General features: G+C 37.5%; 3 protein-coding genes across 5 annotated transcripts; 2 read left to right on the plus strand and 1 right to left on the minus strand.

Moving 5' to 3' along the window:
• The first annotated feature begins 6,370 nt into the window (after positions 1 to 6,370).
• LOC148295217 (uncharacterized) lies at positions 6,371 to 7,097 on the plus strand. The gene has a single exon (XM_088252736.1). It carries the CDS (start codon positions 6,501 to 6,503, stop codon positions 6,852 to 6,854), a length of 354 nt encoding a protein of 117 aa, XP_088108862.1. The 5' UTR covers positions 6,371 to 6,500; the 3' UTR covers positions 6,855 to 7,097.
• Positions 7,098 to 7,900: 803 nt separating this feature from the next.
• CHR4 (chromatin remodeling 4) lies at positions 7,901 to 19,755 on the minus strand. 3 transcript variants are annotated; one of them, XM_088251658.1, is made up of 12 exons: positions 19,475 to 19,755; positions 18,847 to 19,001; positions 18,346 to 18,664; positions 17,131 to 17,232; positions 16,194 to 16,997; positions 15,861 to 15,968; positions 12,945 to 15,713; positions 12,093 to 12,247; positions 11,746 to 11,860; positions 11,294 to 11,376; positions 10,232 to 10,850; positions 7,901 to 10,127 (listed from the first exon to the last, which is right to left on the minus strand). In XM_088251658.1, the coding sequence occupies exons 3-12, from the start codon at positions 18,565 to 18,567 to the stop codon at positions 8,085 to 8,087; spliced, it is 7,020 nt and encodes a 2,339-aa protein (XP_088107784.1). In that variant the 5' UTR covers positions 18,568 to 18,664; positions 18,847 to 19,001; positions 19,475 to 19,755; the 3' UTR covers positions 7,901 to 8,084. The 3 variants fall into 3 exon arrangements, with proteins under 3 accessions (XP_088107784.1, XP_021826564.1, XP_021826562.1); XM_021970872.2 differs by lacking the exon at positions 18,847 to 19,001 and having other exon boundaries at positions 7,901 to 10,115; XM_021970870.2 differs by lacking the exon at positions 18,847 to 19,001.
• A 3,443-nt stretch (positions 19,756 to 23,198) lies between these two features.
• On the plus strand, positions 23,199 to 27,530 carry LOC110767352 (polyketide cyclase/dehydrase/lipid transporter). The gene is made up of 10 exons (XM_021970869.2): positions 23,199 to 23,717; positions 23,802 to 23,922; positions 24,105 to 24,193; positions 24,287 to 24,701; positions 24,798 to 24,898; positions 25,457 to 25,523; positions 25,813 to 26,040; positions 26,219 to 26,680; positions 26,780 to 26,852; positions 27,264 to 27,530. Exons 1-10 carry the CDS (start codon positions 23,311 to 23,313, stop codon positions 27,506 to 27,508), a joined length of 2,208 nt encoding a protein of 735 aa, XP_021826561.1. The 5' UTR covers positions 23,199 to 23,310; the 3' UTR covers positions 27,509 to 27,530.
• The last annotated feature ends 256 nt before the right edge of the window (positions 27,531 to 27,786 follow it).

A 27,786-nucleotide genomic window follows, 5' to 3' on the forward strand; every position in this document is an offset into this window, starting at 1 on the left:
GAAAAGTTAAATATAATTAAGAGATTCCCAACTCATGCGTCAACAAATGCACCGTCTAAAGAAAACCTAGGTTTTATGCCTAACTATTTCCCAAGTTTTATATCAACTAGCCTCTCCACACACGCTTCCGTGCCTGCGTGAGGCTTTTTAAAAAAAAATTAAATTTATTTTAGAATTATAAAAGATAATGGGATTGTGTTCCATAAAAATAGAATATTTTATCTGATTTTTCTTTTAATTTCTTTTAATGTTAAAAAGTGTGAATTTACCATATTATCCTCATTTAATTAACAATTTCAATTCTTAATGTTTGCATTAACTAAGGGTATTTTCTGGTATTTTGAATGTTTTACCATTTTCTGTGTTTTGTTTTATATATGTGTTCTCTCTCCTTTTCCACCCATTGTGTATCTCTCGTATTCTGTTTTTTTTAATGATGCATCAATAAAAAAGGACAATGGAAATTAAGAAGAAAAAAACCGGCTCATTGTTTAAACGAAAGAAAGGTATGAGAAATGCATCATGATTTTCACCTTGCATTTCGAAATGAATTACCATTCTGAATTTGCCTCATAATTTCTACTTTCCATTGATATTGAACCTATTTGTTTTCAACTTGGTAACAAGTGAAGATCAAAAGTTGTGTCGTCTTTCTTTTGGGTTGGGGAACCATATTGGCCCAATAAGGAGATGCTCCAATGGGCTTGAATTGCAGGCCCAATATGGCAATATTTATATACTTTTTTTTTTTGATAGAATGGCAATATTTGTTAAATAACTTAAATAATTTAAGCTTGCAGTCACATATTAAAATAGATGTATGGATGACTCATGCACATTTTTTAATATTTTTTATTCTTAAAAAAGAAAGCTTTTTACATGATGACTCATGTAGTTCTTAAAATCACAATGTCCAAGGTAACCACAGGAAATAAAAAAATAAAATAAATAAAATAAAAAGAGAGTAAAATTCGGTGATAAGTGAAGCTGTTTTGCTTTGATTGGGTTTAATTCATTAAGTTTTGATGATCATATTAAGCAATCCGTTTAATTGGAGTTATATAATGTTGTTATTTAATTTAGTTATAGTTGGGAGTGAGTATAAATAGGTCAAAATCACTTATGGGCCACGTGCTTCTCCCCATATACTCACTTTAGTGATTTTAAGAGATTGTGGAGAGAAGTACCTCCTATGTGATTCTCTATAAAATCACTTAAAATCACATAAAGTGGTTATATGGACAAGTGTTTTTGGCCTATCTAGAATCACTTCCAAACGAGCCCTTTATGGAGAAGCACATTTATAAAATCACTTAAAATGATTATATAGAGAAATGAATTTCCATAAAAGTGATTATTGGCCCATCCAAAATCACTCCCAAATAAACCCTTAATCGAATGCATTGCATAGTTTCATTACGTTTGTTTGCTATTCTTTTGATGTTTCTAGAAGGCTTCCCACTTCCAAGTGAATTGAACCCAAAATAATTTATAATTGAAGTGTTACTTTTCAACTAGTTTTCAATTAACCAAGACATTTATAGTTGAGATATAAAAAAAATTCCACCGGCCTCCAATATTTTAAACGAGTTAAAGTAACCGTTAATTGAGAGATGATCATTTAATAAACATGGTTAGAATCTCAAGTTGTCTCAGGTTCATTGCTAAATGAATGGAAATCGAGAAAGAGGGCATCATAGGCAAAGTTGCAAACCCTAGAAATAACCCATTAAATCCTGCTATTATAATTACATTGTTTCTTTTAATAATCTTTGTAATAGACTCGATGCATATATTGCTAGTGCCCAGATACATTGGGTTCGTTCATATACAGTTCCACACAGTAAGATTTTTAGGGTTAAGAATGTGTGTGTTTCACTTCACATGATTTTTTTATAGAAAAACTTGCATGTTGCGTTTTATGAAATGGATGTCTTACGACAATGTCTCACATTTAACTATATAATGTCAGTGGCACCTCAAGTTATATGTGAAATACATGTTTCATACAACGAGTACAAATAAATTATTCTCCTATTCTTTTGCCTTGTCAGTATTTGAACCTAAATACCATGGTCTAGGCTCTTAAATGGTATCGCCTGCTGATTTTCATGTCATGCTTTTCCAGAACATATCACATTTTAACTATGTGTGTTTTGTTGTTAATCATTTGTGTTTATAAAGTAATAAAAAACAAAACAAAAATAGTTTGTCTGTTGATTAAGCGGCTTCACATGTGAAGCTATATTCCTTTTCAATTGTGGCAAATCCTTTTCATGATGCATCAATCAAATTATTCAACAGTTTTCATTTATATTATGTTCAAATTTCAATATTTGGAGCATGAAAATGCTAATGTAGCAAGGTAAATGAGGTTCGCTTACTCTTTTGCCTCTTTCTTTGGAGATGCTCTTACAATATACTAATTTTTCCCAGAAACCAATTAATGGATTGCAAAAGAAAATACCATATTGGGAAGAGCCATTGTGGCATATGCACCTACCCTCTAATCTAGGGTCAATTACCCTACACAATAGTGGTCGGTTGACTTGGAATGTGGGTTGAAATTTAACCCTACTTATATTTATGCACCACCAAGTTTACAGACCCAATTTGAATATGATCCCTTAGCTAGCTAGCCTTATAAAGAATGCTAAAAGAGAGGGGAGAAGATCAATGCAGCCATATACATGGACTTTGAAAATCCCTTTGACATAGCCACTAGCCTCATTACCAATGTAAAAAGTACAATGTATTGATACATAAATATTTTTGTATATTTTATGCTTGCAAAGAGCATGTTCTAGCCACATGCAGAGAGAGAGAGAGAGAGAGAGAGAGAGAGAGGAATCTTGCAGCAGATCACCAGTCAATGCTATTATATTATCATATTTTTAACATTTAAACCTTAATTTCATGATCATCACTACAATTTTTTGACTAGAAAAAGTGGAACCAAAATCCACCCTTTAAGTAAAACTCTTAAGAGGAGGATGTCTACAAACCGAAAACCGAGACAATTATGCGACTCTAGGAAAATGTGTACGTGAGAAGTGTAAGATAGAAATCTTTACGTTTCTTTTTTTTTTTTGTTTGGACGAAGAAATCTTTAAATTTCAATTCATCTGCATTCACAGCACTTTTGTCCCACTTTCTTCTGTCCCAAATTAATTGCCTGAAAATCTGTTCATCATATATGTATATTTTCTCTTGCAAATTTGGGCCATCTGAGAATCTCCTCTCGCCAAAATGAAGGCAGACCCATGTTCATATCTCCATTAAAATTATTTTATTCTTTCTAGTGTCTAGAGCACATTGTCTATCTTGATAATTTCCTGCATATGGATTGATGGAAATGACTATGGCAGAAGAGTACAGCGGCAAAGGAAGAATGGAAGCCCATGCCTCTCTCCCTTTTCTTCTTTTTTGCTTTTGTTATTCTTTTTTACTGTTTATTTTAATTTTTATGTCATTCCAAATCATTAGTAAAATAAATAAAACCTGCCTCAGCTTGAAGAACTTCTAAACATTATAAACCTATAAAAGTATTTGTCATAGGATCCTAAGCATATAATATATATTACAATATCAGTTATGAAATTAGAAAATATATATGCACTTTTGATCTCATCATGAATCGTGAACTCATCACATATATGAATATGATATTCATGCTCTCACATGTTGTAAGAATGTGCAGCGCTAGTTCTTATTATATTGTTGATGGTCAATTTAATACTATTGTTTTTCACATTTCATTTTAATATACAAAATGCTTGAAAGAGAAATGATATACATTAACCATGAGATGTGGTGTGGTGGTAGCTCACCTCATTCCTTAACCATGAGGTTGGGGGTTCGATCCCCGCCCATGGGAATGGAGCACATTTCGTGGCCAGCCGTTTACCTCTATTGGGAGAGCTCCCCCGGCGAAAGGAATTAGTCACTGCTGTCGGCGGTGGATACCCTTGGGTCTCACCTAAAAAGAAATGATATACATTAAATCAAATTTTTATCGAATTATGAGCACAAGATTACTAATAAGGTTATTCTATTGTAGAATAATTGTATTACGGATTAGTAAACATGTCATATAACTCTAAAAATATATGCGATTCATAAACATAAAAAAGAGAGACTCTTGTAGACAACAATATCAACTAGTTGTCAGTCTAATGATGCTTCTCTTTTACAATATTAGAGGAAGTCTCAAGTTTGTTTTTGTCATGTCACCCGCATATATACATATGGTATATTTTTCTTATTAAGACGTAATAAAGTATATGCTTAAAATCAGAGGGTTACGTATATACATATAGTATATTTCATCATGTCTTTTACTTTTTGTTTTTAATTTTTTTTATTGGAGGAAATTGAAGAACAAAATGCGAATCTCCATGAACTCTAATTAACCTCCTCACATCTCAATATCCTGCTCTTTTACCAGCACACCACATCTAACCGGTTACGAAAGGTCCAAACAGAACTTCAAAAGTGTACTTAGATTTTATGCTCAATCACATCTTACCGTGCCCAAGTGGCTAAGTGACCTAGTGACCACTGACCAGACTTCTCTAAGATCTCCTCATTATATCCGTATATGTAATGAAACCAGAAGCAAAAAATTGTGTTAAAGAACTAACAGTATAGGCAATAGGTCTTCTTTTGCTTTCGGTGTTAGAAAAAAGTAAGTGATAGATCTCTGGCTTTTGGCCTGTTTACTTCAATCAATGTGACTGAGCCAGTGAATGTCTTTGGCATAGAAGAGGACGCATGGAGTCGGAGAAACGAGAACAACTTGCATCTCACAGAATAACATTATTTTGCTATCTCAACTAATTAATTATCATACTGGATGAAATGTAATCGATTAAAAATAACAAAACAGTGTTATTCCCGTAATATACAAATTCACGTATAATAATTTATATAATAGATCTCCAAATAAACCCATGAAAGGAGGGTAGGGGGCCATGTGCAGCAGCAGCAGCAGCAGCTGCGGCTACTCCTCGACTTTTTTCTGTTTCTTTTTCAGTATAAAAACCGATAGTTCATCAGAGCCACCCACGTGATCGATGCCCTCAGGCCTCAGGGCCTCACACCCCATTGACTTGTGCCTTCTTGCATGTTTTCTTCAAGACACTCACAAAACTTTGTTTTTCTGACACATTGGACTTTGGTACTTGGATTTTTCGTGTTATCAACTTTCAACTTGGTTGTTACTTATTCTTAAGACTCTGGGAGTTTTAGCGTCAACTGGGAAAGCAATTACCCAAAAGGAAAAAGAGAAGCGAAAACAAATTATTCCATTGTTGCATTAGAGAGAGAATTATAAGAATCATAACAGGGTGATTATGAGATAGGGAATAAGAATATCCCTGCTCTGCTTGTATGTATTATTAATCAAACCCTAGATATAATCATATAACTCTAAAGGATAGTTCTCAAATGTGTGGCTTTAAAAACAACAATTATATAATTCTGATAATAACTTTTTTTTATTTATTTCTTTTCTGCTAAAGATTAAAATTACAAAATTCTGGTGGATTGGATTCACAGATCTTAGAGTTGACAGTTTCGTTGATATATATGGGACCCACGTGAAGAATATTATACCAACCGAGGCTGCCCACTTGGGTCATCTCAGTCAAATTATTTCTCTGCCTCTCTGACAAAGACTTGGATTAGATTGGGATGCCACTGCCTCACTGCATCACTGCCTACACTACCTTTAATCATTTTCCTCTTAATCATAGTCATTACTCACCATCTTAACCTTGCTTTTACGTTCAAATGTCGGTTGGAGCCTCAGTTGCAACAAATCTCATCATTAACACTAATAGGGTTTTCCTATAATGCCAATTTCCGTTTAATTGAAATGAGTTTGTAGCTGTTAAATCGACGAGTTCATTCGTTCGTATCTTCTATTGGAAAAGAATTTGTATATCACACTGTTTTCATATTCTCAACCGGATTGTGTTTCCATTAAAGGTGAATTCTTGTACCTGAAATGCACTGGGCTGATAATTCTTATTCTTTTATGAATGTGATGATTGTAACAATAATTCTTGTATCTTATATATGAAATATGTGATGATTGTGGATCTTTGATCAGATGGTGTATTGCTCGAGAAATAGTGCATACTTTCTCCATTTGAAGCCAATTAAAAAGGTTCACATTGGCTTTCCGCCATGTGGATGACACATTTTTTATACATTGAAAAGTACAACAAAACCATTCAAAGTTTCAAACTTTGGCTTTGCATGCAACCTACTGGTATAACCTATGTTGTTTAACAATTTAACTTTAAGAAAAGTGAGATAACACCTCCCTCAGCACCCCCTCACTTCCTATAAATACACCCTCAAACTCACTTGCATTACAACATCACTTTCTCCATTTCAATTCACTCACTTCCAATTTCTAAAAGAGTAGAAACACATCTATATTCAACACATAACTAGAAAAGCTACATATATAAATATATATTTTTTATACAATGTGGCTTATTTCTTGGCCCAAGACCACATGCACCACCAAGGCTGGTGGTCATGAAGGCGGCACCACCGCAACCTCGGGTACTGCAGTCACCGCTAATTGTCTTAGGAGTTCATCATCCCACTGTACCTGTCTGGCCAAACTGGTGAGGAAGCTAAAGAAACATAGGAGAAGGATAGGGGCTGCTAGTAGACAAAGTTCATTCCAGTGTCATTATGATCCATTGAGCTATTCTCTCAACTTTGATGCAAGTGGATGTGGAAACTTGTTAGATGATCAAGATTACTTCAAGTTCTATGCCTTCTCCTCCAGGTTTGTGGCCAACCCATCAGAACCTCAGCTGGTCCAAAACTGATCACCACTCCTCACTAGAAATATATATATCAATTCTAATGATCTTGAGCTTTGTATCTTTGGCTTGGATGTAATGGGTATTTTGTATATTGTTAGAGGGTTTGGCATCTAAGAGAGAGAGAGAGAGAGAGAGAGAGAGAGAGAGAGAGGTTGTTCTAGCTTCTACCTTGATGGGTACTTTAGCTTATGCATTTTTGTACTGGCTGACTAGTAGATACAGTTCGATTAATCATCTTCTTCTTCATCCTCTTTACTTTTATGTTTTATTTTCTTCGATTTCAGATTTGTTGTTCTTCTGATCTTGTTGATGTCAAGTATAGTTTACAATCAGCAGAGTCTCAAAGTTAATGGTCACTTATCCAAGTCCCTAGGCATCCCCTGAATTCCTATTGGTAGGGTTCTGTATCTGTACCGTCTGTGAGGCAGAAAAATTGCAAGTAAACAGGCCACATGAAATTTTTAAGGGATACCAAACAAAGCAAAAGACAAAATTGGTAGTTCTGGTATGATGAGAGAGAATAGGGGACAAAAAAGAAATTTTTTATTTGCTGCCCATCCAGTTTAGTAGATTATGAGTCCTGATACAAGGAGAGAATAAAAAAACAAAATGAAGAGAATCATTAGTTGTTTTAACTTTAGATTATAAATTGGTTTTTTTTGTTTTTTTTTTTTCATAAACTTTCTCATTAATTTTTTTTTTTTTTGGCTTCACACCAGTTTTAATCTGTATGAAAGATTCTTAAGTCACTTAACCAACCAAATGCTTAAAAACCAAAACAAATTTATACAAAACTAATGGAGAATAAAGGTTGCTCGACGCAGCAATTCATACTGTAAACAACTCTCTCATTGTAAAGAAAGCAGCAATTCCACAAGACCACCATATGGAAAATGGCCACCAGAAAATTATAAATCCAAAACCAGTCTTTAAAAAAATTGAAAAAGTAAACCAACAGATTTTTTTTGGGTCTGAAGTAAGCCAACTGATTGGGCATCACTATTCAGATATTGTCTCATTGATGAGACATAAGGGGGACGCAAGGTCCATGGTAAAATGAGAAGGCAGCACTATATTTTTCATTCTCTTACATAAGCTTTACACAACATTATATATCCTAAATAACCCTATATTGGCTAGTTTATCATGCACTACAAAAACCTACAAAAATTCAAGCACATCGGAGCCTTGAATAACATGAAAGAATAACTATGTTCTAATCCCATATTACAGCTACGGTTCCCGATCACTCAGAGGATGATCTGAGACAGTGCCCTCAGAAGAAATTTCCTCTACATCGGGCCGTTCTGTCCTAGAGGGATCTGATTGAGTCTTGCTGGAATCCCCACTTTCAGTATCACATGTTCTATCTTTCCCAAGTGAATCACACACCTTAAGAGGTGAGCCCTGCTTAGCCTCCTTGCTTCCAAATGCAGTTTGGGAGTCCAAAAGTCCTACTTGGTCAACTGAGTTTGGCAACGAGGGCTTTGTGTCATGAAAGCTTGAGCTTGCCATGCCAGAAGCTGCTGACAGATGTGGACCTGGAGCAACACAGGATGCTACCAATTGAAGCACTTCAGGTGAAGGGGACATTCCCATGATTGTCTTCTTCTGATGATTCAGATGCGGCAATGAGGATGATGGGTTTGCCATATTTAAACTGAGAGGCGCACTGAGGTCAGATTCAATCCGTGAAAGGCCTGAAGTTGCAACCATTGATTGTGGAAGCAATGGAAATGATGGGGCCATAGGAATGGAGCTTGAAGCATTGTCACCAAAGTGTGTGCTCTGAAAGTCCTGGCTGCTTCCAGCAATTTCGGGTGGAATCCGCCTAAACAGACGTGATTTCTGCCTTCTTTTCTTCTTTAAACTCCGTCTTGGATCCTTTGGTAGCGAAGGTGGTGGGCCTGGAATCACAAAGGGAGGAATAGTTCGCTTATCCTCCCCATATAACAACCGAACAGATTGGGCTATTGCTGACACTGTAGGTGGCAGGTCAGGTGCTGGGGGTTTAGCAGGAGCACTTACAGCTTCCCGTAGCCAATGGGGTAGCTTGTCCTTTGAAGAACTACTTCCAGCAAGATCTTTCCCCTTTAAAAGCCCCCTCTTGGGATCAGGTAGAAATCCTGAACTGGTAGGTTCACCCCTTCCCAAATTATTATTCATATCACGTAAAACATTCAGTGATCTATCAAGAAGACAAGGCAACTTCCCATACTTATAGGCACCCTGTTCATCTTCCTTCTTCTGTACATCATAGCTGCTTGAGGAATTCAAACCCAAGCAACTGGTTCCAAAAGAAGTGACAACAAATGGCTCCTCAATGGGAACATTGGAAGACGTCCCTGGTCTGTCAGAAACTCCAGCAGAAGAATCTCCGGAAAAATTTGCCCGGAATTTTTCATGAAACCAAGTTGGAATGGGGGGAAATTGCTCATTGTGCAAACCAACTCTATCTGATGCTTCAAGATGCGGAAAGCCAGATGTAAGATCACTAAAACCCAGCTTCATGTCTGTCAAGTGGGGTTGAAATTTTGGCGGTGTGACAAGTCTACTTCCATGCAGTGCCCGTGCCATCATCCCATCAGATATGCATGGAAACTGTGAGGATTTGGTAGTCCGTTTGGCTGATTTGGACACTGGGAAAGATGGCCCATCCAAAATCTTGAGTTGCTCCTCCTCCCATCTAGCTGACAAATCTTCCGAAGTTTTAAACTTCGAGAACTTCAACCTTGGGTCTCTTAGCATTGCATCCCAATTGCCCCTTCCATGCCTACGAACACCAATCCAGAGGAAATCAAGTTCATCTTCCGTCCAGATATCTGCTTTTGATTTCTTTTTAAACAAGTTGCTTGATCCAGGCCCAGTCCTCATCATTATGTTTTCAAGCACCTTCCTGTGGTTATCAGGGAATGATGGAAATGTAGTTGGCATATGTCCCAAACCCAAGGTGGGAGGCACTTCTCTGTCTTGTTGATTATATCTGGGTGCATCTTGTGGGGGTAATTTTAAATTGGGGAACAATGGCATTGTTGGAAGTTCTTGCAAGGAGCCATTGGAAGGTTCAAGTCTGCTACCCAATGACAAGCTAGGCAAGAAGTCAAAATGTGGACTTGGTATGCTCTTAGTTGAAAGCGGGAATCTTGGTAACAATTTCTCATCAAAAGGTAAGTTAGGCAGTGCCATCCTCTCCTGGAAATCTGAAAAAGCAGCACCAGAACTTTCTGGACGATCATAACTGTTTCCCTGAATAGCCGGAGGATACTGCAAACAGACCTAGCATTATGATCATGATTCATGTATCAACAAAACTTATAAACCAACACACATGTATCAACAAAACTTATAAACCGGAAGAGAGAGAGAGAGAGAGAGAGTACCGGCCTAAATGGCAAACCACCATTTGGGATGTTATTCTTGAGACGTGATACTTCCGCTGATGCACCTGATAATTTCACTTCATCACCATTTACATCTGTCTCAGACAAAGTCCCAGACTGAGGAGCTAGACTAAATGGAAACTCTGGCCGAGCTCCTTTCTGTCTGCAATTTGACCTTGAGAAGTTCTTATTTGATGATTCTATTTGACTAGCATTGGGAGCACAAAGTCCCAGAACAGGTAACAAATTATTTGGGGGCACTGAGTTGGTCATGCTGGTTCGCTGAGATTGGTGACTTGGAAAGAAAATGTCAGGAGACAGGTAGTCAAGAGGATTGACAGAAAGATCAAGGCGGCTGCTTTTATGTTTTGATTGTCTGCCCAACCGTAAGGGAGAGTCAGTCTTGGCCTTGGGAGCATCTAACTTGTTATCCTCCAAGTCAATTACTGAAGGCCTCTCTCTGAAAAATTGAACCAGTCCAGTCGCTTGATCCCCATCTTTGGCAGGATTGGTGGGACACGGAGGAAGTGACTCAACAGGCAGTCCCTCACTAGGATGAGATTCCTCAATTGCATTCCTCTGAGCGAGCCGTTCTTTTTGTCTAGCTCGGAGCTTAGCACTGTTGAATAATAAATAAAAAAGTAATCGACTGTCAAACAATGCATGAAAACTTACTACTATTATACTTGCACCAGTCTAAATGCCTACAACTCAATAATTTGGTGACCATTAAAATCTGAAATAATTTCCACTTCAAAATAAAACGCCTGTTTTTCCCCTTGATGTGTAGTACTCTCCCCATCCAGTTCAAATTTGATAAAGTCCATATGTTAAGACTCCAGTTCTTAAATCTTTAAAATTTAAATAATGCTTGACTCAAATGAATCGCACATACCTCAAAAATGTGAAAGTTAGACATGTATATCCCTATTACCAAACACAACTAGGTACTTAAAAAAACTGCTTGACAATTGTGCGGCAGCTTTCTACACAATAAAATCAATCTCAACTCCTGAACTAAAGCAATTATGGTAGAATTACTTGAAGAGATTCTGAACTTACAATTTTGCTTTTAGAGCTCGTCCAGCAGGTGTGTACTCCCGCTCTGGCTCTGGTTCAGGCTCACGTTCCTCTTCCGCACCACTCTGCTTATACAAGCAAACTATTAGAAGCAATATGGATAAGCAACTTAACCCAATGAAATTATGCAACAAACTCTTGCCCAGATGGTCCAGGTGGCTGAGTAAAAAAATTCTTTGCACCATAAATGAATCCATGCAAGTCAAAAGAAAAGTTAGAAGTGGAAGGCCTGAAACAAGCTCAGCCAATTTACAACATAAAATTCAGTCATAGAGGGGGTTTTATATTTTAAGAAAGTGTATATACAGTTGAAAAAGAAAACGAAAGTTTTTCTTAGTGATATTTTCAGCAGCAGCGTGAAACTGCAGATACAAATGAAAGGCAGACTAGAAAAAGGATTATTCTTCATTTAAACATATGTCTAACTGAAGTACCTCACTCAATGTTTCAGTTGGGTGTGCAGCATATGCTTCCCTGTAAGAAACAGCTTTCCGCAGGCGCTTCCCCCGACCAAGAGCTGCTTCCTCCTCACTTTGATATCTCTCCCACCTACAAGCCCGAAAAATTGCAAATGACAATTCAGAAGTATTTAAATCTCAAGTCTGTAATTGCTCTCTAAAATCCTTCATTTCATTTTACTCCTTTTAATGTACAACACATTTAGATCCACTTTATATATACATTCGAATATAGATGTATTAATCCTATTAGCAGATTAGTAGAGTAGCAGTAATAACACATGATAACACTGAACATAGGTGACAATAGAATAGTTTGTTACCTAAGACGCAATAGTCTGTCCCATTCATTTTCTTCAGTAACAGTAACCATGTTATCCTCTTTCCTTTCGGTATTTTGTACACAAATATCATCACTTGCACCTACAGGTGATTCAACTACCTGCTCTTCAGCTGGTTCCTCATTCCATTCGATGGACTGGTAAAGCGATAAGTTAGTATGAGATAAACAACAACAGAGAAGAAATTGGTTTCTTAATTTTGTTGACTATTAGTCCTTATAGGCAACTTTCATGCAAGATAAAAACAGCTTAAAGTAGGATAACAGGATCAATATGCATGCAACTAAAAATGCATATAACATGGGAAAAGCATAGTACCCAATTTAAAACATGGGAAAAGCATAACTAGTTAAGTCACGAACTCAATTATTTACCAATAACTCTCACCGACGGAGATGCATGTCTCAGGACAAGGTTATAAACAAGCTGACATGGCGAAAGGGCCTGAATCTACAACTAACTTGACTCAGCCCTTGCCCCAATTGATGGATCATAAAGCAATTCAGTTTTACAAGTCATATGTCATAATGCAGAACACAGAAATGCAAATTTTGTAAAATTTTGCATGCAAGTTCAGTTTAAAGTATAAACAAGAGCGGATCCAAAGCTGATGTTATGGGAATACAAGTTGCCTTAGGCAAAAAAAATAATTTTGTAATAAACCACCACGTCTTAATATGTAACAAAAAAATTATTCATGGCAACCCCAGATTCAAACGGGAAAAAACCCTCAAACAGTAATGATTTCAAGTGGTAACTGATATAAAATCACCATAAAACTTATTATCAATGCATAAATAAACAACAAATGCATTAGAAAGTTTAATACTTCACCTTTACTGAGCCAAGCATGTCATTTTCCAAATCTCCTTCAGCAATATCAGTTGATCCAGACTGAAGGTTTGAACGGTCTAGCAACTTTAAAATTGCACTTTCATCCCACACAATCTTGTTGCTGCTATCTGTACATTTATCCTTATACACATCCCCCAGGCCACCAGTTCGCTTCCTATGCTTATGTTCTACATCTGTCACTGCCTCATCTTTGTTACTATTATTTTCGTCTGTATCTTTTCCATCAGCGCTAGGAGAATCATTAAAAAGCTCCTCTGTTCCCCATTTTATAATATCTTCCACTTCTTTTTGGGATCCCGACTTATTCACAAAAAGCTGATCAAGCATAAGTTTCTTCTTTGCAAGCTGCAAGATGCGCTCTTCAACACTAGCACGAACTACAAGCCTATATACCAAAAGTCGTTTTGACTGTCCAATTCGATGTGCTCGATTCATAGCTTGGATATCAGCATGTGGGTTGAAATCAGAATCATAGATAATGACAGTGTCAGCTGTTGCCAAATTGATACCAAGGCCACAAGAGCGTGTTGATAACAAAAAGACAAATCGGCTTCTATCTTGGTTAAAACGCGCAATTGCAGATTGACGATCAGTGACTGAAACAGAGCCATCTACTCTCTCATATGTTTTAGGTCCAAATTCTATGGCCAAATAATCCTCAAGGATATCTAGTAGCTTGGTCATCTGTGAAAAGATTAGGACTCTGTTACCTTCTTTGTGCAAAATCTTAAGCATAGAATGCAACAGAGTCAACTTGGCTGAAGCTTTTATCCGCATTTCATGAAGGAACTCTACAGACCCAGAGTCAGGTTCAGTGCCTGGTATGAGATAAGGATGATTGCAGACTTTCCTTAATTGCATTACAATGTTCAACATTGACTGCTGTGCCACCCCTTTCCCAATATTCCGTAATATCTGATAATTCTTTGTGAGCATTGCGCGGTAGTATTCAGCTTGGATAGAGGACAGCTCAACAGGAACCATCCGTTCAGTCTTGGGGGGGATATTCTGCATAGCATCCTTTTTAAGCCTCCGAAGCATATGTGGAGCAACAAGTTTTTTCAATTCATCCACTTTTTCTGCAGTTGTAAGATCATTAAACCTATCCTCGAATGAAGATAGCGAAGGGAATGAAGCCGGCTGCAAGAAATTAAGCAAGTTATACATTTCACCAATGTTGTTCTGAAGAGGGGTACCAGTCAACAGTACACGATGTTGGAAAGACAAGGAATTAAGCAAGCTGAAAAGCTTGCTTCCTGAATTTTTCAAACGATGACCCTCATCAACTATGAGAACTTCCCAGGGAACCCCACGGAGATGTGAGGAATCAGCAAGAACCATTTCATATGTAGTTAAAAGAACATTAAATTTATAAGCAGATGTTTTTTTATTCAATGCGTTCGGATCACTAGCATGCCATTCATACTGGCGAATAATGGCTCTTGCTTTAGCACAACCATGATATTCCACGACGTTCAACTCAGGAGCCCATAATGCGAACTCAGAAAGCCAATTGGGCATTGTGGAAAGTGGAACCAAGACTAAACAAGGCAGAGTGGCTTTGAACTCATAATATAATGACGAAAGAAAAGCACAAGCTGACACAGTTTTACCAAGCCCCATCTCATCAGCTAGTATTACATTCTTGGATTTATGCCAGCACTTCCGCAACCAATTGAGTGCTTCAAGCTGATGGGGAAACAATGACCCTCCCTTCAGTTCCTTAGGCTGCTCTGTCAGAGTAACTATTTCATTTTGCTGACAACTATCCCTCCCTCTTGAATCATCCTTAGAAGCATCTTTTTCCAGTGTTTGTTGCTCAAATTGTCTAAATAGATCGACCAGATTCTGAGAATTTTGAATGACAGGTTCATCCAATCTTTCCCAAGTGCATTCAATGTAAGAAAGACCATTCCATTTTATGAAAGCTTCACCTGAGCCATCTTTTAAACTACGGAGACCAATCACCCGCTGTGGTTGCTTCCATCGTTCCTCACAGATATTTATAACAGCAGTTCCATACTTGGCCTTGTAATTTTCTAGTTTTCTCTTGGCCAAGACTTTTAGCTCAGATTCAGAAACCCAACTATTATGAATGTTAGACTTACCCGTCCACTTAATTAAAAATTCATACAATACGGTCTCACAGCTACCACCTGAAGGTTCAGCCAGTGAGGAGGGCCCCTGACTTTTGTTTTGAGCGCTGCTATTAATTCCAGTTTCTGTATCTACATCTTTTTTGTCTTTGGTGTCAGGAGAGACGTGTGTTTCAATTTCTGGAACTTCATCATCATCATGACTTTTCAAACTAACTTTGGTAGTCTCCGCAGTCACTATTCTTTCATGTGTTTTTCCCGAATCATCTGCAGTTACAGCAGATTCATCTTGATCCTTACCATTTATGTTACCCGAATCCTTAGTACCCATCCTTGACACATCCATGGAGTTAGCTTTTTTACCTTCTTTGTTCATGGATCTTCTGTACACATTCATTTTGTCCACTCTAACATCATCCTTCATGCTTTCATCCCCATCAGCACCCTTGACAACATTTTCACAACCCTCAGTAAGATTTTCAGCAGCTCTGACATCCATGTCATTATCACAAGCAGAATTCCCATCTGATAATCTGGTTTGAGTATCTGAGACTTGCAAATCAACAGAACACAGATCATGAGCAGCTGCCACAGATAAGTGACGAGAGTCAGCATTATCACCTTGAACTCGACATCCCAAAACTCGATCAACCTGTGACACGGGCATACAAGAAACAAAATAATCTGTATGGTGATATTAAGTAACCAAAACAAGGAGCATATTGTCCATATATAAACCCGAATAAAAACATTCAATAAAATTCATTTTTTTACACAACATTCTAGGAAACTCATTTACCTGCAGAGGTTCAGCAGAAAAACTATCATTACAAATTAGTGTTTCAACTACATGACTTCCAGCTTTATCTACATTATGTGACGGGTCTTTTTCTCCCTCAGGAAGCTCCTGAAAAAAAAAACCACAATGATATTTACTACATATAACTATAAAGAAGGACAAAATCCCAGCATTAACAACTACAGCAGGAACATATATTTCCTAAATTAACCATAATAAACAGTAACAATAAGTCAGCATGATTATGAAAACTACTGAGAAGTCATCAACAACCAATGATGATCCCTACATATAAACAAGGGTTCAATATAGAATCAGAAAATTGAAAGATACCTCGTCTTTGTTCTGGACATCTGAATTCTTGATTTCAATGTCCTCTCTTGACAAGGATGCAGAAACCCCATGGTTGACAGATTTATGCTTACGAAGTGCTTTACCAATCCTCAGGCTTGCAGTACTTGCTTTAGATCCAGATTGTTTAGAAGTACTAACAGATTTTCCCTTATCGGTCTTCTTCTTTTTACTCTTATCGTTATTGCCTTTGTGTTTCCTTTTTCTGGCCTTGCCAGTGGTAGCACTGATCGCAAGAACTATGGTCTTACGTGGAGATGCATCAGTACAAGACAGGACAGGCTTCACCTCAGGACAGGCAAATTCCTCAGGAGCTTCTTCATTTGTCTCCGAAGCTGTAACTTTAGAATGAGATGAAACTTCTTTAGCAGGAGAGCTCAACTTTCTGTCTGTGGAATCATCTTCTGGGGAAAAGTTAGATCTTTTTTTATCGTCAACATTCTCACATGATGAAATACCGTCCACAGAACCACCAACTGTTGAATGACTCGGCTTGGTGCTACAAGGTATATCTATCTGGGAGAATGGTTTCTTTTCAAAGAATTTGATTCCATGAGTTAAAACAGTTTTTCCTTTGCTTGAGGATCTTTTCTTTGCAACAATAGAGTTTCCGAAAATCTGTGATACTTTTTCCCTGTCAGATGACGTAACTCCAGTTTTGGACTTCGCAGTGACACTCTTTGTTCTTGCTCGTTTTGAAATGGTATCCGCTAAATAGTTTATGGGCTCAAGCAGATCACTTTTCTGACAGCAAGTTGGGCATTGCCACTTCCCATTCGGAATGCGCTTCAGGTGATGAATTTCACAATAAATAATTTACAACAAAGAGAAAAACAAGAATGGCATATTAGTACAGCTAAACCGAAGAAAATGGATCATGAAAAAACAAGCTAGCACAGTGCAGTCAAAATAAATATACCTTAAGAGGTGGATTAAGACACTGGAGATGATAGGTTCGGGGGCAGCTATCACAACACAACAAGTTACCACCAAGGTCACAGATCACGCATTCATAGAAATACTGGGATTAGACAAAATATTGCATGAAGTCAGAGCATGCTTAATAAGAATTGATGTTACAGAATAGACATAACGAGCAGAATAACATATTTAACAGGATGAATGTTTTCACTTGTTCTCAAACTGCAGTGCCCTCATAAAAAGATTACACACACAACTATCCCGCTGAATTAGCAGGGAAGAGTACTGCCAAAATTTGCATAAACCTAAATGTAACAAGGTGGAATGTGGCATATAGAGTTCAGTGCTGGCCAAATTGGAACACAACTTCAAAAAAATTTAAAGAAGTTTGATTACAACAAAAGACCAAAAAGTGAATAGAAAAATAATGTCACAACCTGACCTAAAGTCCAACTTAAAAAGCATAGAACAATCATCACCCTAAAGCAAACATGAGACAGCTAATGTGCATAATATTTTGTACCCTGTAGGCAGTGTAAGCTGCACTACACATGCTGTTACTGTATTTGGGAGACCTTGCCGTCAGTCTTATAAACTAATATGTATTACCACCACGTATTGTGTCAAAAGACTCAACAGAAATGCAAACCCTAAAAACTCACGAGCCCACTTTTGTGTTTCTCTAAACCTTCAGCAGACCAGGAACCCTCAGTTCAGCAACTAAATTGTATTCTCAATAACATGTTCTAAAATAATAGTTCCCATTTCTGTCACTTGGACTCTTCCATTGATAAAACCTCTGACGTTTATCATCCACATATAATGTGACCCAGGAATAAATTTAACTTTAGGCAGACTAGATTGGTTCCATTTTCATGGCTATTCAAAACATTGGGCTGCTGTTCCTTAAAGAGCTTCGTATGGTATTTCAAATCACAAAAACATGCATGCACCTGAGAGATGACTTAAGTAGGTAGGCTGCTGAATAAATTTCGTATGGAGAATTGGAAACCACATGTTGTAAATGTTTGAATTAAAACACCACCACCATAAACAAAGATCAGACTAGAGTGACTGAAGAATAATATCAAAAAACTAACTGGAAACCAAATTACCACCCTATGATAAAGTTATTCCAGTGAGGATTTGCTTTATGAATTCTTCAGATTAAATAAAAACGGTAGACCAATTAATCAATTATATAAAAACTGACCCCGTCATTTCCTTTCTTCTTGGATGAAAATCGATCAGAAACTATTTCATTATTCAGCCTGCGCTTAACTGAAGAGGAAGTCTTCCTTGGAGATTCCGAGGCTGCCGAACCGTCTTCTTTTCCATTAGATATATCAGGTCCATGAGGAAGCTTTCTACGTTTTCGTTTCAAGACCCAATTTCTGTTAATCATTTTACTCGGCGAAGAACTGCCTTCCTTCATCTTTTAGTCTTCGGTCCTACATATGTGGTCAACAGTGACAGCAAGCATGTCGATGAATTAGTCAAGGCATCGGAGCTTCCACACACGTATTCAGGCACTGCAAATTTTCACATTAACAGTTAATGTTAACATAAAGAGAACAACTTTATATAAACTACAGTAAATTTGTCAAGGAAAATGGATGCAGGTGACTGAGCGGACCAAAATTTAGATTCAGTAGAGCTAAGCAAATTCAATCAATATTTTGGGACATATAAAAACGAATTATTTAACTGCTACCAAGGGTCACAGTAAAGGCTCCCCACTAACTCAGCCTTAAGATCTGCTACAAAAGTGCTACTCACTGAAATCTCATATGAGATAAACAGTTATAAGGTACATTGCCAAATGCCAACTTCGGAGCATCATCAGCTAACAAGACAATCTAGTGAGACCTACAAACGGCAAACAGAACTAGTTTATGTACTGTAACATTAGTGCTAAGTCCGACATACTATAGACCCAACAATTGAACGATTGAACCATCTTTTCCAAACTATCACTTATCAAATGCCCAATGCAATCTACCAAAGTAGTGATAGAATTAACAATCAAACAAAAGAACTTAATCATGCAAACACATTCAACTACTGCCAAACACAAAACCCCATTTCACCACCTATTCATGACTTCTAACACAATTTAGAAAACCAATACGCCACTATACAAGAACACCAACCATTCCACATCAATCAAAGCTTAAAAACACAATCTTTCAAGAATCAAACAAAACCCACAACAGAATGAGCAAGAAAGCACACATGGGTGAGTTGGAAGTCACACGAATTCACAAACCCAAAACATACCAACCAGGAAATGAGCAAGAACCAGAGAAACAAAGAGTGCCCAGATGAATTAAGAAGCTTACCAATCAAGTAATGGATCAAAAACCCAATATACAGAGCAAAAGAGCCAGATAGCTAGATTGAGATAAAGAGCTGACGAGGTAGGGGAGGTAGGGGAGGTGGGAGAGGTGGGAGAGGTTTAGGGCATGGAAGGCAGGCTGTGAGAGATACGAGAAAGAGAGAGAAAGCGAAGGGAGACAAATTAAATAAATAGAGAGGAAAGAGATAGTTTTTGTTTTTCCAATCTTATTAATTTTCCTTTTTAATTTTTTTAGAGAGAGAAAGTGTGAGACTTTTAGAGAGAGAAGCATACAAATACGGATTCGCCGGGGTCATAGGGACGGGGTTACACTCTGACATGGCAGGAGAGAGAGAGAGAAGAGAGAGGAAGTGGTGCTCTTGTTCTTGTTTTGGTTGATGTTGTTGTTGTTCTTGTAGTTGAAGCTCAACACCATTCAAAACTTGCCACGTGGCAACCCCAGAGACTCTTCCTCGCTTTCTCTCGCTGCCCATATTCTCCCTTTTTCTTTCTTTTCCTCATTCTGTCTCTCTTTGCTTTGCTTTGCTTTTTCTCTCTTCCGCCACATAACTCTTCTGCGATATATATGTGTACACATTAGAGAGAAAAAGTGCTTAGAGAGATGGAAGGAGGGAGAAGGACGTCTTTCCCTCTTTCTATTCCATTCTCATGATCACTCAATTGCTAGCTGGTTTTTGAATGGAGTGTCTGTTTTTTTTGGTTTCTCGAACTTTTTCTTCACCTGCAGCCTTCTCTTTCTTGCTTTTTTCTTTTTTGCTCAGCTTTTGCTTACTATGTTATAAAAATTATAAATAAAAAAAGGAAAAAAAGAATGAGATCTAATGAGGACTGACTTGTTAGTGTATAGTTTTGGAGGAAATCCACAAAAAGGGTATGAAATCCCATCTTGAGACAGCTAAACAGTTCAGAAATAGTTAATTATGTGGGGGAATAGATCACGAATCTTTATAATTAGGATTTGGCTTTACTTGTTTGAGGAGGTAAAAACAAGTTTAAGTATGTCAACCCAAAAAAAGGACAAGTTTTTGTTTTAGGGATGAATATTTTGAACATGGAATTGGAATTTCAAATATACATGCAATATGCAGGTGGTTGTTTGCTGTATTTGGATACAAATTTAATTATAGATTCTTTCCTTTTTTTTTGTTCTTTTTAATTATAGCCAACAAATTAAATGTTCACGATACACTTGTTAATAGTTTTCCGAGTTTTGATGAGGAAGTGGTGTTTAAACTATGCACCGAACGTGATAAACTGCGTCTATGCTCTGTCCCAAAGTGCTGGAGTACTAACGAAACACGGATCAACCAAAACTTAAAGCAAAAGAGACTTGTCATTATTGTTATCCAACGAGAGTTTTTTTTCTTTTCTATAATAGCGAGAGTTGTCGTTACTACATAAATGACACACGTGACATGTAGAACAACTACTTACTAAATTTGCATTTATTCAATGATAATTTTATGTTTTTAAAATTGTTGTCACTAGGGGTGGGCGTGGTCCAGTTCGATTTTCACCTCATATTAGAACCAAAACTATTCAATAGGTGCAGTTCGGTCTGATTTTGGTGAAATTTTTTTATGAAATCAGCCAATCTGGTTTAAACCAATTTCGGTGCGGTTTTCAATTTTTTCGATTTCAGACTGGATATATATATTTTTTATATATATTTCTCTTTTCTTTTCTTTTTTTTACAAATTCCAACTAAAATTTTATTTTGTTGGCTTAAAAATTCACAAATGATTCAATTTCTAAAGAGAGATTATTGGGCCTAGAAAAAAAAGGTGTTTTGAAGTTGGGCTTGGGAAAATCTTAGTTATGAGATTAGAAATTTAGCATTGGACTTAAATACGCTGTTAGTCCGGTCCGTTCCGATTTTGTAAGGTGTGAAACCGGCACCAGAACTGGTTTGAACTTGTATGATTCATTTAGGTGCAGGCTTGTTAACTTTTTAATCAACATGGTTTTTTTTTCTTATGTTTTTCCATTCGATGCGGGCTCGATATTCCGATTTTCCGGTCTCGATGCCCACCTTATCACTAAAGTTGTGTTCATGTTGACACCAACAAGCAAAGAAAAACAACGAAATCCATCTTCATTTCAGTTGTAAGTTTAAGTTTATGTGATTTGAAGAAACTTGTGCATTTATTCTTTAAAGTTAGCCCTCGCCATGGATGAGAGTAAGAATAAGGGCTCGTTTGGGAGTGCTTTTGGAGCAGCGAAAAGCGCTTCTAAATGGGTGAAAGCGCTTCTATCTTTTAAAAATGGTGTTTGGCAAAAATTGCAAAAGCGCTTTGGGTGAGATCCAAAAGCACTTGGAGTGGTTTTGGAAGAAGCACTTGAGAGGTGCTTCTTCTCAAAAGCGCTGTAGGACAAAAACACGGGAAGCACTTGGCTCCCTTTAATGAAACTTTTAAAATGCCGAAAATACCCATATTTAATTTTTTTAAATGCCAAAATACCCTCTCTCTTTTTCTCTATCCGCGAAAGGCCCAACAGACACCAAAACACAGCTTCTATTCCATCTCTCTCACACACACTGCTAACTCTGGTCGGCAACGAAGCTTCATCCTCATCACTCTTCAGCAACACCCTTCTTCTTCTTCTGCCTTCTTCTTCTCAGACCTTTTTCCACCATTTCCAGTTCCCAAACTTCCAGACTAAGTTAGAACTTTGAAAAAATCCCCAAAGAAACCTCCCTATATAAATGAAGCCTTGAAAAACGTTGTGATCATATATGCCTGCATTTATTATCTTCGCAACAATAAACAGCTTCAGTTTAGCTTCTTTAGCCTTGAAATATACCAAAAACACATCAACCCGAGACAGAAAATAAGGAAAGAAAGTGAAAGGAGCAAGCAACCCAGAAAGACAGAACCCACTTGAGCTTTTCACATAGACAGAGAGACAAAAGACAGAGAAGCCGACACTTTACAGGCGCATATCTCATGTTTATTTTTCTTGTTTGATTTTTTTGGTGTTTTCCCTTTTGCTTAAATTTATGGTTTGTTTGTCTATTTGTTGCCTCAGTCACTCCCTCGCTCACTACTTTCAAATTTCAGCACATATATACTTTCCATATATTTTGATTGAAATTGAATGAAAAGGAAAAAGACAGATGCATTAATGGAAAACATATATGGCTTTGTGAGAGATTAAAATACTGGGAAGGGTTGTCAATGCTATAAAGCGCTTATACTATGTCAACCAAACACTCAACAAAATATCAAAAGCGCTTTTATGTAGTGCAAAAGCACTTTTAAATGTGATATCCAAACGACAAACTGCTTCTTTGTAGAAGTGCTTATGTCATAAGTGCTACTAACATAAGCGCTACTGGCATAAGCGCTTTGGGAAGAAGCACTCCCAAACGAGCCCTAAGTAAACTGTTTAATCCGTTTAAACGTAACTATAAAAAGGCCTTGTGGGAATCCTCTTTAACAACATCATTTTATTTTTTTCACTTAATTTTTCTTTTTATTTTCGTTTTAACCAAAAATTGAAACCAGAAGACAAGCGGTTGCAATTTTGTTATTATTTTTCATACTTTGAAATAAAAACAACAAATAAACAAAATGGATCAAAGCCGTGTGGATTTTGTAGTTGTCGCTATAAAGCCCAACCCGCCAAAGCTTGGAAAGTCCAGGCAAAGTCTGCCCCATTTCCCACCACACAATTTCAAGTCCACTGAACCACAACACCCAAAGAAAACTGGTGGTTACCAATTAACGGTCGAAATTCCAAAAACACTTCCAGTCTTCATCACTATCTCTCACTCTCTGGCTCTTCAGTCACAAACCCACTTCCTCTCACACCTCCATGATCACCTGCAAAGCTTCAAAGTTCAACCATGGAGCTCCCTCTCCACTCTACACTTCCAAAAGAGGCCTTAAACATGCACAATTTTACAGGACATGCCACACTCCGCACAACAAGAAGTGCATGGTCTTTTCTTCCTTAGCAGATGGACCCAGATGGAATCAGTACCGCCATTTCACAGGCAACAACAATAAGAATGGCAGCAGCACTGTTTACAAGAAACCCAGAAACTCAGAAGAGGCAGAGGAAGAAGGAGAGAGAAAGGTCCATTGTGAAGTGGACATGATTTCATGGAGGGAGCGCCGAATCAAGGCCGAAATTTCGGTGAATGCCGATATCGATTCGGTTTGGAACGCTCTCACTGATTATGAGCGTCTCGCTGACTTCATTCCCAATCTTGTTTCCAGGTACTGCCTTCAGTGATTTTTTTTAAAGATTTAATTTTTATCAGTTTATCAAGTGACCCTTTTGTTTAATGCTTGTGGTTGTAGTGGGAGAATTCCATGTCCACATCCAGGGCGTATATGGTTGGAGCAGAGAGGGTTGGAGAGGGCACTGTATTGGCATATTGAAGCTCGGGTTGTTTTGGACCTTCAAGAATTTCCTAACTTAGTGAGTGTCTAAATTAAAACCCAATTGTTGTTTCTTAATGAATTTGGTTAAATATGGTGGATAGGGAACAAATTCATTTCCTATATGTATGTGGGTTTGGTGCTATTGTCTAATATGCTAGTGGGTTGCTTTGAAGTTCTTATGCTTGCTTCTTTGTAATTTGCTATTGTTTATTTTTTTAGAGTGATAATGATCGTGAGCTCCACTTTTCCATGGTTGATGGGGACTTCAAGAAGTTTGAAGGCAAATGGTCTGTTAGATGCGGGACAAGGTGGGATAGAAGTACTCAGTTTGTAAGATAACGTTGTATTACTGAAGTTGTGTTGTATTTTCTAATTTTCTCATTTCTCACTGATGATTGCAGGTCATCATCAGCAATTTTATCATATGAACTTAATGTGATACCACGATTCAACTTCCCAGCCATTTTCTTGGAGAGAATAATCAGATCAGATCTTCCTGTGAATCTTCGTGCCTTGGCCTGTAGATCTGAAAAGACTTTTTTAGGGGATCAGAAGATAACAATAACAGAAAGTTCCCTGCCTAGCACATTCATGGCTGTTACTAGTTCACCCCCCAAAAACATCGATGGTTCTTTGTGTGAAAAGGATTATCCACTTAATGAGTTTAAAGAAAATGTTGCTGGCTCTAATTCTGGTTCATTGCCCCCATCTTCTACTGAGTTGAACAGTAACTGGGGTGTTTTTGGAAAAGTATGCAGACTTGATAGGCCTTGCTTGGTGGATGAGGTTCATCTTCGTAGATTTGATGGTCTATTGGTAAAAAATTGACCCTGGACTATTCAACCTAGCCTTTTTGTCCTAGAGAGAGCCTCTTCTGTGTAGCAATTAATGATAAAATGATTTTGGCTGAAGGAAAATGGAGGTGTTCATCGCTGTGTTGTTGCTAGCATAACAGTAAAAGCTCCTGTTCGTGAAGTATGGAATGTTTTGACAGCTTATGAAAGTCTTCCTGAGTAAGTAATATCTACTCGTTTTTGTGTTGAGTTATGCATCTATATACATAGTTGATATAAGCAGTTCCCACTCTGGCTAGTTTTTAGACTGCTTATAGTTAGACAGGTAATCTTTTGGAAAGCCAAATGAAGAGGTTGGTAGAAAGATCAAATCATAAGTAAATAAAAAAGGAATTAAAATGAATTAGAGAAATGTGAAGATATATCACAAGCTTTAATCAGCTAAGCAGCTGATTTGAGACTTAGCATAGGGTACAAGGGTGTTCAAGTTTGTTGGAGTTAATGGGATATTAGTTAGAATTGTCTCTGATATACTTATATACCAATGATAGAATGTAGTTCCCCAACCATAGTGGTAAGTTGGTTATAAGATTGTACTTTGCCTTTGCTTCGTGTCTTGTCTGCTGTAGTAAAATCATATGTTCATTGAAAAAGTATTCATATATAACACAAATGAGAAGTAACGAAACAAAGGTATTCTATTAGTTTCTGCAAGTTTGTTTTACGATTGCTTTCATCTACCTGATTCTTTTTGCATGTGAAATTAAACTTTGTCAGGATAGTCCCAAATTTGGCAATCAGTAGGATATTGTCAAGGGAAAACAACAAAGTCCGCATTCTTCAGGTACTAGCAGTCTTTCCATTAACTGTGAACTAAGACCATACTTTTTCTTAAGAGTCTTTTTTAATTTTGGGATCAGATAATGTGTCTCATCTCTAAATGTACATTTTGTGGATCTTATTAGTTAATAAAGAGGTTAATCTATAGCTCTAGCTGTATAAATAGGCACTCTGATCCTTAAAAAATGGTGCTAAAGATATGTCATTGTAATACTCTTAACTTAAGTGATGTGAGAGTGCCAATCATCTTAGAAGTCATACACAAGTTAACTTACTTTTCCTGTAATGTGCAGGAAGGATGCAAGGGCTTACTTTATATGGTGCTTCATGCGCGTGTTGTCCTAGACTTGTGTGAACAGCTTGAACAGGAGATAAGTTTTGAACAGGTTGAAGGGGACTTTGACTCATTTAGAGGTAAATGGGTTTTTGAGCAGCTAGGAAGTCATCACACACTGTTAAGGTACTCTGTGGAATCGAAAATGCGCAAGGATACTTTTCTTTCTGAAGCCATCATGGAAGAGGTTTGTGTTATTTGTGCAATCATTAACCATCTCTTTCTATATTAACTTTAATAATTTATCCACATTAAACCCAACTCGTAAATACGAAATCAGTCCGCATTCCATGTTTGATCTAAAATTACATGTTGAGCCTTGAAAAGGACAAATCTATTGATATCTATTTGTCATGTCATCGTAGGTTATATATGAAGATCTCCCTTCAAATTTATGTACCATACGAGATTATGTAGAAAAGAGGGAGGTGGCACACTCAATGAAAGCATGCGATGAAAGTATATATAGGGAGGAACAAACCGCTTCATCTAGCACAGACCGTGATGATGAAAATTGTATAACAGTTGATCGGCTTTCTGATACCAATGCTCCAAGTTCATCTAGGCAAAGGCCGAGAGTACCAGGCTTGCAGAGGGATATTGAAGTGTTGAAAAGTGAGCTCCTGAAATTTATTTCAGAGCATGGGCAGGAAGGATTTATGCCCATGAGAAAGCAACTTCGTTTACATGGAAGGGTAGATATTGAGAAAGCAATCACACACATGGGTGGATTCCGGAGGATTGCAACATTGATGAACCTCTCTCTTGCTTATAAACATCGAAAACCAAAGGGCTATTGGGACAACCTTGATAATTTGCAGGAAGAGGTAGGCGCTGTAATCATAACGTGTGCTAAATCTCTTGTTATAGAAAAAAGGAAAAGAGCTCAAACTCCCTGGTTTAACAGAGTTCCATTTTACATACAGATTAATCGATTTCAGAGGAGCTGGGGAATGGACCCTTCATTCATGCCCAGTAGAAAGTCATTTGAGCGTGCAGGTAAGAAATGACCAACAACATGAAGATTGTTGTATTGTACATGCTACTGATTTGTTACTCCTTTTGTTTGATTTCCTTATTCTTATTTTTTTTTTAAATTTCATGTAACTGGACAAGATTTGAACCTAAGACTTACCTCAAACCACCAAGTCACTTTACCCTTGAGGCAAGGCCTAGGACTTGATACAAGGAGATTATGATATCATATTTGGTTAGATGGTTTACTGTGGCATAGCCATTGCATGTTTGAGAGGGACATAACAGTCCACAGCTAGCCAGACCTAGTTTTTCCTTGTCTTCTTGTTTCTGCTACAATTTGTTTACTAGGAACCTAGGTTGTTTCACCTCACTAAGTAAATACTATTCTTTGTATCTTCCTATAAAACCAATTTTGTTTTCAACATTTTACAGGGCGCTACGACATTGCTCGTGCATTAGAAAAGTGGGGAGGCCTTCATGAGGTTTCACGTCTACTGTCGCTCAAGGTGCGGCACCCTAATCGACAGCCGAACCTTGCCAGGGATGTAAAACTTGATTATGTGGTATCAACTGATGTAGAGGGAGAGAAGGTGGCACCATATAATCCCTATGTATCTCAAGATACACAAAAGTGGATCTCAGAACTAAAACATTTGGATATTAATTGGGTTGAATAGAAAAGCATTTCATTTTTCTGTCTCTCTTGTTCACAAAACCTTTGATTTGTCATTCATCAGATGAAAGAATGTAGATCCTCCAGTATTCAGTGGATGAGTCAACTGAGCATGTTCTTTCTATTCATCCTGGACTTTACCAGTAAAGTTCTAGTTTCACCGAGAGCAGGATATTCATGCATCTGTTGGGCACAAATTCTGCAGAAAGTTGTGAAAAAAAGTGTAACATATTTGAGGGATGATACATCTAGCTGTTCTTCAAGCAGTTATCTAATTCTAGT

Source organism: Prunus avium, chromosome 4 (assembly GCF_965620075.1).
Source record: "Prunus avium chromosome 4, drPruAviu1.hap1.1, whole genome shotgun sequence".
Taxonomy (NCBI): domain Eukaryota; kingdom Viridiplantae; phylum Streptophyta; class Magnoliopsida; order Rosales; family Rosaceae; genus Prunus; species Prunus avium.